At 46.2% G+C, this 10343-nt stretch overlaps 3 protein-coding genes across 3 annotated transcripts in view; 2 read left to right on the top strand and 1 right to left on the bottom strand.

Moving 5' to 3' along the window:
- Window positions 1-2867: 2867 nt before the first annotated feature.
- On the top strand, window positions 2868-5099 carry LACBIDRAFT_314143 (uncharacterized protein; the record flags this gene model as incomplete). Its single annotated transcript, XM_001877889.1, has 7 exons — window positions 2868-3497; window positions 3543-3637; window positions 3691-3922; window positions 3972-4355; window positions 4407-4610; window positions 4657-4782; window positions 4833-5099. 7 exons carry the CDS (start codon window positions 2868-2870, stop codon window positions 5097-5099), a joined length of 1938 nt encoding a protein of 645 aa, XP_001877924.1.
- A 501-nt stretch (window positions 5100-5600) lies between these two features.
- On the bottom strand, window positions 5601-8358 carry LACBIDRAFT_324388 (uncharacterized protein; the record flags this gene model as incomplete). The annotated part of the gene is made up of 11 exons (XM_001877538.1): window positions 5601-5606; window positions 5690-5840; window positions 6120-6169; window positions 6227-6313; window positions 6416-6483; window positions 6571-6843; window positions 6892-7131; window positions 7182-7495; window positions 7552-7724; window positions 7779-7960; window positions 8010-8358. 11 exons carry the CDS (start codon window positions 8356-8358, stop codon window positions 5601-5603), a joined length of 1893 nt encoding a protein of 630 aa, XP_001877573.1.
- A 306-nt stretch (window positions 8359-8664) lies between these two features.
- The window catches only part of LACBIDRAFT_324387 (uncharacterized protein), a gene marked incomplete at both ends in the record, with an annotated part of 2233 nt that continues 554 nt past the window's right edge, over window positions 8665-10343 (top strand). Inside the window, 2 exons of the mRNA XM_001877888.1 lie at window positions 8665-8747; window positions 9395-10034. Coding sequence (XP_001877923.1) covers window positions 8665-8747; window positions 9395-10034 — 723 coding nt within the window. The remainder of the gene's footprint in view (window positions 8748-9394; window positions 10035-10343) is intronic.

Raw genomic sequence — 10343 nt, 5'->3', positions numbered from 1 at the left:
TCTATGCCTTCATATTGATAGCATCATGTACAAATTGTCTGATAGCTCATAGAATAGCCTTTCTTGATGTGAAAGACAATTTGTACATGATGTCAAAAGTAAATGCTGCAGCAAAGGCAATATGTAAAATCATGTCAATCCTTTAACCTCATCCCCATAACCTATACAGAGTCAAGGACACTATAAACTATATGTCAACTACAAACTTTTGTAGCCTCAAAAAGCAGACACTACAAATTTTTCTAATGAAAAAGCGGACACTACAAACTTTTGTAGTCTGAAAAGCGGACACTACAAACTTTTCTAATGAAAAGGCACACACTACAAACTTTTGTAGTCTAAAAAAGCGGACACTATAAACTTTTCTAATGAAAAAGCGGACACTACAAAACCTTTTAATGTAACCCTAATTTTGTACTCTAAGTCCAAGCTTTTGTAGTCTAAGTCTGACTTTTGTAGTCTTTTGTAGTCTATCAGTAAACTTTGTAGCCTATGTCCAACTTTTTTGTAGTCTATCAGTAAACTTGGTAGTCTATATCTGACTCTTGTAGTCTGTCAGTGTTGATTGCTCTTTTAGGGAATGCACCTTCCTTTTTGGTCAAATTTCCCACAATATGATATTTGTTGCCCTTTCATCTAGCTTTCTAAATGTGTTGGAATCATGTTATTTGGTTTTGTTTTCATGAAGAAAAATGCAAAAAACCAAAAAAAACACGACGCTTTTGGAATTCCTTTACCTCATATCTCCACAACAGAAGCACTTCAGAACATAATTCAACCAGATTCGGGAAGCTACAGTGCAGGGGTACAACTTTCGCTTTTTGACTATTTTTGGTAATTGGTCATGTGACCACCCTCCCAACAACCCATGTGATACATATCATCATTATTATATAGTTTTCGGTAATGAAAGTGCCAAAGGGCCTAATGAAATATCCTAATGAAAAATCTAAGAAATAGTAATGAAAGTGCCAGGGAGCCTAATGAGAAGTGATGAAATCATCAAGGTGCTCAATGAAATATCCTAAAAGAAATGGTAATGAAAGGGCCAGATGCCCCAATGAAATCTCCCAATGAAAAATCTAATGAAATGGTCAAGGAGTGTAATGAAATATCCTAATGAAAGCGCCAAGAAGCATTCTAATGAAAATTCAATGAAAAGGTAATGAAAGGGTCAAGGAGCTGAATGAAATATCCCAATGAAAATTCCAAGAAAATCTAATGAAAGTGCCAAGGAGCCTAATGAAATATCCTAATGAGAAATATAAAAAATCGTAATGAAAAAGCGTAGGAGCCTAATGAAATATCCTAATGAAAATTCTATGAAATGGTAATGAAAAAGCACAGGAGCCTAATGAAATATCCTAATGAAAATTCTAAGAAATGATAATGAAAAAGCGCAGGAGCCCAATGAAAATTCTAAGAAATGATAATGAAAAAGCGCAGGAGCCTAATGAAATATCCTAATGAGAATTCTAAGAAATGGTAATGAAAAAGCGAAGCAGCCTAATGAAATATCCTAATGAAAATTCTAAGAAATGATAATGAAAAAGCGCAGGAGCCTAATGAAATATCCTAATGAGAATTCTACGAAATGGTAATGAAAAAGCGAAGCAGCCTAATGAAATATCCTAATGAAAATTCTAAGAAATGATAATAAAAAAGCGCAGGAGCCTAATGAAATATCCTAATGAGAATTCTAAGAAATGGTAATGAAAAAGCCAGGAGCCTAATGAAATATCCTAATGAAAATTCTAAGAAATGATAATGAAAAAGCGCAGGAGCCTAATGAAATATCCTAATGAGAATTCTAAGAAATGGTAATGAAAAAGCGAAGCAGCCTAATGAAATATCCTAATGAAAATTCTAAGAAATGATAATGAAAAGCGCAGGAGCCTAATGAAATATCCTAATGAGAATTCTAAGAAATGGTAATGAAAAAGCGCAGGAGCCTAATGAAATATCCTAATGAAAATTCCTAATAAAAATTCTATGAAATGGTAATGAAAAAGCGCAGGAGCCTAATGAAATATCCTAATGAAAAGTCTCAGAAATGATAATGAAAGGGCCAAAGAGCCTAATGAAATATCCCCATGATATCTCATTATCCTTGTCTATAACTTATGAAAGATTCCAGTGATAAATTGAATGAAATAGATGGGCAATCCTAATGAGATGCCTTTCATAAAACCTGTGGCATTATACACAATGGCTCTTGGACAGTTGTCATAGATTAATCATAAAAGTGGTAGCCACCAGTCGCTTTGCATCTCAACGAAATGAAGATTAGCGAAGTCGAACGCAACGCGGTCTTCAAAGGGAGCCCAAGAAAAATTGTCGTCAGCATCATTCTGGGGATGCAGTGCAGGTGGTAGAGCATGGGGTGGAAGTTGAACCCCATTTTCATCGCACGGCAAAGCTGGAAGGCAGTCAGTATGGGATTCCCACTAAAGTAATGTCCTTACCAGTCAAAAGGGGGTACCGGAAATATGTGTAAGAAGTATCGTGTTCAGTTTCATCGTCAGAGGGTGGCGTGATATTCCGATGATGTGTGTTGCGATGCTGTGTCAGACCGCTTGGGTTGTGGAATGTTCGAATACAGTCACTGCATGAGTAGGAAGGCATTTGATGCTGAAGGAAGGAAGAGCGATGGGCAAGAGGGGGGGAGGGAAAAGAATCGATTGATGTAGCGACGTATAGGAGAGAAGAATCAACAAAAAAAAGTGGCTCCACTTGCTCAGGAGTCAGGAGCTGGTGACCAAAACACGTGGATGTGCATATGAAACTTGCGCTGAGGTATGTCCCCATTTTCCCCTTGATATTTTCCCCTTGACCACCACCACATTCGTTACTTTCCGTCACTTCCCATGCAAAGACGTTCCCATACCGCGAAAGCAGCAAACCAGGCCAACATCGACACAGCCAATGCCGAGCATACCAAGCGATCTCGTGAAGATGGGTTTGAGGATGAGCCCACTCTCAACGTTTCCGCACTGAAAAAAGCCAAAGTGTCCAGTACAGGACGAGATGTTCCACCCGAACTTGCTGATACATCCATAGGTGTCAGTCCTGCAGTCCCCAAATGCAAACCTAAGGTGGCTCCTCGTGACCCACTTCCAGATCGCCTGAACCGCGTTGTCAACCCAGGGGCAATCAACAAACCACGCCCAAAGCGAAGTTCCAAGCAGGTGGCAGAAGACGAAGCTCGGAAGGAGCAGAGGAGGTTACGGCTGGCAGAGATCGAACGAGAGAAGCTGGAGATCGCCGCCCAAATGGAATTGGACGAGGAGGAAGAGGCAGCACAAGAGCGACGCGTCTCAATCGCCTGCTTGGCTGACCGCTCCAGGTTGTATGATGAAGACCCTATCAACAACGATGAGGAATTCTTCCCCGTTGAAGATTTCTCTGTGGAGGACGTACCCATTGACATCGACGACGAGCTTCTCACAGACGTTGTCGAGCAAGACACTGCCAAATCATCTGCGAAATCAATCAAAGTCAGTTCCTTGTGTGACAATCTTTCAAAACTTACCTGATATTAGGTCCCAAAGAACAAGAAAGCGAAAGGCGACACACGAGCGGCACTGGATGCGCTCAAAGATAAGAAGAAGGCAGTCTCCGCTTTGGTAAAGACAAGGTGAGTTTGCCTTTCAAGTTGCTTATCAATGCTCATCATGTGACGATCAACAGTGAAGGAACACGCAAACTTGCAGGCTTGGTTCCAGGTTGGCAGACCAAGCCCTCCGTTCTCGCCTCAGCCAAAGGCCCCCGCTTGAAGACCGCATCCCACTCAAAGCCGACGACGAAAGAAGATTCCGATGTGAATGCTTTTGACTTTGGAGGTCTGGGCGATGATGACGCCGATGCGGTGCAGCCGTCTCTGGCTCATGTGAAAGGGGGACGGGGTGTACGGACAAATGATGTGTGCTTTCATTTTATCTTTTTCAGTGCTTACTCTGACTTCATCTCAGCTACTTAATGTCACGGCTCCTAAGGACTATGCGACCCCTTCGAAGCCAGCTCAGCAAATGTCGAAGGCCCCAAAATCCACGAAACCCTCCACCACTCGTACTAATCTCGTGAAGCGTGAATCTAGCCCTGGGCCCTTGGACGTTGCTCATTCATCACCAATACTCGTTTCGTCTGATTCCCTGAAGGAACTTCCACACTTTGTCCAAGCTGAGTGGACCACTCGCTTCCTTCCCACTCTCTATCACTGCCTCTTCGCATCAGACGACCCCTTTGGTCCATTTTCAAAGGGCCCCAATCTCGTCAATACCATTCAAAACGTTCTGAATCTCCTATACCCTGGTAATAACTACAAAGTTATGTGTGGCAGCAAGCTCTGCCAATTGGTAAGTTCTTATGTCTTCGGAATAGATGTCCCACTAATTATTTGACCTCAGGCCTACGATCAACTTTGCGACAAGTGCTCAATCATCGGCAGGAACAGCCTCAAGGTTATCAAGGCATTCTTTGCACAAGCGGAGTACGACCGTAACCCCACAGCGATTGGCCGGTACATCAGGTGGGCAACTAGGGAAGATGGGCCGGCGTTGTGGGAAGTACCATCATTTCTGCAGTACACCGAGGACGATCCCGGGTATATGGTAAGTAAGCTTGTTATGACTGTCATAACCCGCTGACTTCTGTTAGCCTCCACGAGGATTATTCCAATCCCAGTTCATTATCGATGTCGCCACCCCCTTCCTTCAATATCTTAACGCATCGCTCGGCAATTTTGGTCGCCCAAAGGCACTTTTTGCACTCACAGCAGCAGCAGTACGTGAATTGACTATTACATTTGTCTAACATCTAATAACTCTTTGTAGGTCGAATGCGCATTCTTATCATTTTCAACGGGGGTATTTGTCAAGCCGTCAGGGGATTTCTCACAAGAACACGTTGGCCACCTCGTCGCTGACTACATGGCAAACTTCGAGTTGTTTAGCGAGCGCCGTTGGTCCGAGCTGATGGCCGCCTGTGGTTTCGCGATTGAGTCTCAAAAGGTCAAAAAGGTTAACCCTGGCGCGTCTTCCCTCCAGAAGCGCCGTCGAGTTCTTTACATCCCAAGCAGCCTGCCCCCTGAAGACAATTAATATGGATATTTGGATGTTTCCCTGCCTCTCTCACACACTCTTTAATCAACATTAGCTCTTCATAACCCCTCATTTCACTAGATACCCATTATCACAGCACACATTCACTCATTAATATCGGAATATTTACTACTTTTGCTATACAATGACATATAACTATTCTTTTATTCTAAATGTTTTAAAATGTTTAATATTGGGTTACTTGTCTTGACTTGCCGGCTTGTTACAGCTTGTGAGGCAACTTTTCAACGGAACTTGTGAGTTTTTTGGATCTACTTGTCAGCTGGTCACTTGTGGCTCGTTTAGACTCATTTGGACTTGTACAAGTCAAAACAAGTCCAAACAAGTCGTGACAAGCGGAGTGTAGAAATACTGATGGGGGTTTCTTACCCTCCAACCCCTGAGATACCCTTACCCTTACCCTCCAAAACCCTTGACCCCAGCCAAGGGTCAAGGGTTTTGGAGGGTAAGGGTCAGGGTCAGCCTGAGTTGACCCCAGGGTTACCCCTGCACATCACACATTCAGTGAAGTAATTGATGTCCCCTTCCAATGACAAACAATCAGAAACCATGGCCCTCATAGTACCCACCAAAATCATAAGGATGAGGATATCCTCAATATTGGGGGTGGCCACCACGCCCCCTTCCACCAAAGCCAGATGGCCTGTATTGTTGTGGGTGTTGGCCAAGAAGCTGATTATTTGTGAATTGAGGGGGAAGTCAGAGGTGTTGGTTGTCCATCTGAACTGGATGGTGATAGTCTTCCATATATGTGTTGTGTTCCTCTTCATTGTGCATGTTGACGTCGTTATAGTAATGGGCCTGAGGGGCTCTGAACTGAAAGCCCCCCACGTGGTCTGAGGCAGCCTCATCTTGGGTGCTCAGTCGCTGCAAAGTGCCACAGGGTTTATGCACTGGCTCTGAGCTACTGTTGTTCTGTTCAGGCCGTGGGTGCTGAGGCCTGGTATGTGGATTCATGGTTCATGAGGCCTCTGGGTCACTGTCCTCAGGTGCACAGACCTGATGCTGGTATGCGACACAGAGGTCTTGTGCTTTCTGTTGGTGAGAACCTGCACCTAAAACCTCTGAGCGACTTTCATTGCATGGACCAAGAGCATGTGACATACCATGGTAATTGTGTGCTTGCTGTTGAACCGAACCTGCTGCTTCATTTGACGTATCCTTGCAGCACACTTGCTTAGCAGGAGGGGAGGCTGTCAGGGAGTTCACCGCAGAGCGAGTCCCGTCAGCCATTTCTTCATCAGAAGGGTGATCCTCTATGTTGTATACCATTTTTGATTGAGGTTTGGGCTCACATGGCTGCTGTGGAAACGGATCTGCCAATTGGTTGATGTTCCCCAACGGCAAACAAGCTTTGTCGGTACTGGAGGTCAAGAGTCGTTGGCACTATCATTGTCTGAAGGGGGGTCCTCAACATATATCACTTTGGGTTGAGGTTTGGGCTCCTCACATAACTTGCATTTCTGAGCATTGGATTGAGTGGATTTGGTTGTCTTCTTCTTGGTAACTTTCAATGTGTTCTTGTTGATCGCCTGACTGCGAGCTCTCGCTTGAAGGAGAGGTGCCACATCCAGCCCACCATCTTTTTGTTGCACAGCATTGTGGACTTTGGGCTGACAGTTTTTGATGCAGGCCAAGACCTTCACCTCCCCCGACTCCATAACTCCCATGATGATAGGTATCTCCAGCCATTCTTCACTCCCTTCATCCAGAGACTTATGATCTAGAGCCATTCTATCAGATGATGTTGTGTGATGTAAGTGGAACTTACTGTCAGACCATGCCACAATACAAGGAGCCAAAGCCTTCAACTCATCATCCTTGCTCATCAAGTACGTGAACATAACAGTGATTCCAGGTGAACTGATATCGCTGATGGACCAGCCTTTCACACCAGGGAAAGGCTCCTTGCAGGGCCATCGCTTGAGGACCATTTCCACATCATGGCAATGGGTCAAAAAATTTGCCCACACCGAAGAGCCTGCTGCTACCTCTGGTGCTGCCCATTCCACTTCACCCCAGTGAGCCTCCAGCCAAACCATGGAACAGAAGACGACATACCCATTTGGAACTTCAACAGCTGGGGGACACATCTTCGAGTGCAATCTCTTGATATTTCTGTGTGGCAGCACTCCCAATATGCTGCAGGCGTGGCGGTCATTGGAAGGTTAAGATCGAGGTCAATGGGGTTGGCTACAACTTTCACAATCTTAGAAGCTTTTGTCAATGGTTTTGACAGTTTTTTCAGTCTGCCTGGCATAGTGGGGGACTTTGGTAACAACACTTCATCAATTTGCAGAATGTTGGCAACATCCTGACCCAGCAACTGTGCCAAGTTTACAGACTTCGGTGTGATCATCTTTGAATCCATTCCCCTTCAACGTTAATGTCAATAAATATAATTTTTAAGCAAGTCAAGGTCAGAACTTACTTAAGGAGTGTTGTTAAATGATGAAGCATCTGTTTGATATCTGCTTGACAGTGCTGAATGACACCCTGAAGATGTGCATTCCCTGTAAGGACTGTCATGGCTTGGTTGGTGACAGGATCCTGTGGAATGATGATCCCAATCATGTCGACATCGGCACATCCCAGGGCCATTGCCTAAAAATCAGGAATCATTAGAAAGCAGCTCAAGAAAAAAGGCTGAAGACTTACCAAGTCTTGAACTTGCTTCAGTGCTGTTTTTGTTATCTTAAATTCTTGCCTGTCCATCTCAGGCCTGAGCTCAGCTAACTCAGCCCCCATCTCCTCCACAAATTTATCCATCTGTTCCGGTGACAACTTCTCCACAATATTGTTGTACATGGCAGCAGCCTGAGTAACCCATGACCCTTCACCTGAATACAACATCAGACCTCAAGATGAACAATGAGTCTATGTGCTTACTTTTTCTTGGATTGTAAGGCTGGTAACACAGGTACATTTGCCATATGTCCCAACACGACACTTCCCAAGAAAGGGACACATTGAACCCTCCTTTACACAGCACAGACTCAGGTGTGCAACCCATGTTCTTACAATGCACGACAATGGTATCCGCGAGTTCCATCGCCAGTTGAGTCTCATGAGCTGTGAATGGGCCACACTTCATTGATTCTGCTGGATCATCTTGCCTTTTCCCCAAAGCCTTTGTGCTCGTGACAGGGTGTGCAGTGGGCACTTCGGAAGGACATTCCTCATCCACATCTGAACCCTCACCCTCTGCCGAAGGCCTTTGCACTGGTGGGTTGCTCATGGCTAGCTGATGTAGTTTTTGTGCAAAGTTATCACTTGGGTCTGAGCCCCCATTGTCTTTGGAAGGATGGTCCTCATCCACATCTGAACCTTCACCTTCTGCTGAAGGCCTTTGTGCTGGTAGCTTGCTCTTGACAAGCTGACGAAGTTTTTGCACAAAGTTCTCACTTGGGGTTGAGCCCCTATTGTCCTTTGACTTCCTTGCAACATGTTTACGTTGTTGACCCCATGAAACCTGGTCCTCTCCCAATTTATTGCTGCAAGTGGCACTTGAATGCCCCTTCTAACCCTTTTTCTTACTCATTCAATGCCTGTCCTGCTCATCCTCTTCCTCCATCCTCCTCTCATCATCCTCCTCCTCTTCTGCAGTATCCATCTCATCATGGCTCTGTCTGTTCTTGCGAGCCCATTCACATTGACGCGCCTTCACCTCCTCGGTTTCACTGAAGTCGCTACCTGACCTGCAAGAACTCGATCTATAGCCCTTTTCGCCATCTTGTTCTGCTTTGGGCATTGACTCTGCTTGGTTGTCATCCTCCTTGGGCCACCTGACTCTTTCTCCCTGCCTGACTCTACTTCAACAGCTTCCTGCCCAGACTCCTTTGCACAGGCAGGAGCTCTTTACTCTCCCCCACCTATTCCTACTGGACTCCTACTGGATTCCCGGAATCCTACCGGACTGGACTAGGACTGGGACACATTTTATGTTGGCTGATCACCATACAAATTTTGTATCCTAGTCCTAGTGGAGTCCTAGTAAATTCCTACCGAGGAGTCCAGTAGGAGTCCAGTAGGAGTCCAGTAGGAGTCCAGTAGGAATTTCCGGGGACAGGGAGCCCAGTAGGACCAGCAGTTTGTCACTGTTGTTGTTATTATATAATATTAAAAAAAGCGCAACCTGACAGAATTGAACTCTCAACCTTATGGACATAGGGACAATACTATAGAGACAAGCACTTTACCAGTTACACTAGGAAAGCATTACTATAGGTCATTATTATATGCTCTATATACCAACGTACTGACCTCCTTCCTAGAAAGGACGTCGGCGAATTCCGCGAGTGGGAATTTTGCCCAAACCCAACAACACTCGACAACACCACCATCACCACCCTCTTGCTCACCCACCATGAACACGTCGCCCACCACGACCACAACGGACGACGACAACACGCGACCACGACAACACGCGACCACGACAACCACAACGGCCACGACAGACGACGACAACAAACGACGACAACAAACGACCACGGCACGCAACGACGACCACACTCACGGACAAGACAACCACCCACGAACCACGAGCGCCCGCCGACACGACAAACAAGAAAGACGAGGGACAGCAACGACCCGCTCCCACCCGCCAACGACGACCGTAACACCCACCACCACAAACGACGCCCGCCACCCACAAAAACGACAACCGCTGCCCACAAAAAACGCCCAGCGCCCATGAACGACAGCCGCCGCCCATGCAAACGACAACCGCCGCCCACGAAAAGCACGCAGCACACCCAAACGACATCCGCCGCCCACAAAAAACGCCTAGCGCCCACAAACGACGTCCGCCGCCCACAAAAAACACCCAGCAAACCCAAACGACGACCGCCGCCCATGAAAAATGCCCACCGCCCACAAACGACATCCGCCGCCCTCGAAAAACACCCCACCTATGTGTGCAATTGACACGGTGCCCACGAAACGACGACTCAGTGTATCTCTCCTCCCTGTCTCCTTCTCTCTGTTCCCCTCTCTCCCTCCCTCTCTCCCTCCCTCTCTCCCTCCCTCTCTCTCTCCCACCATCCTTCTCTCCCTCCCTCTCTTCCTCCCTCCCTCTCTTCCTCCCTCCCTCTCTTCCTCCCTCCCTCTCTTCCTCCCTCCCTCCCTCCCTCCCTCCCTCCCTCCCTCTCTCTCTCCCACCATCCTTCTCTCCCTCCCTCTCTTCCTCCCTCCCTCCCTCTCTTCCTCCCTCCCTCCCTCTCT

Source organism: Laccaria bicolor, genomic scaffold, assembly GCF_000143565.1.
Source record: "Laccaria bicolor S238N-H82 LACBIscaffold_5 genomic scaffold, whole genome shotgun sequence".
Classification (NCBI taxonomy): Eukaryota; Fungi; Basidiomycota; class Agaricomycetes; order Agaricales; family Hydnangiaceae; genus Laccaria; species Laccaria bicolor.
The sequence above is the reverse complement of the archived record's forward strand: the minus strand, read 5'-3'. Positions and strand labels throughout refer to the sequence as shown.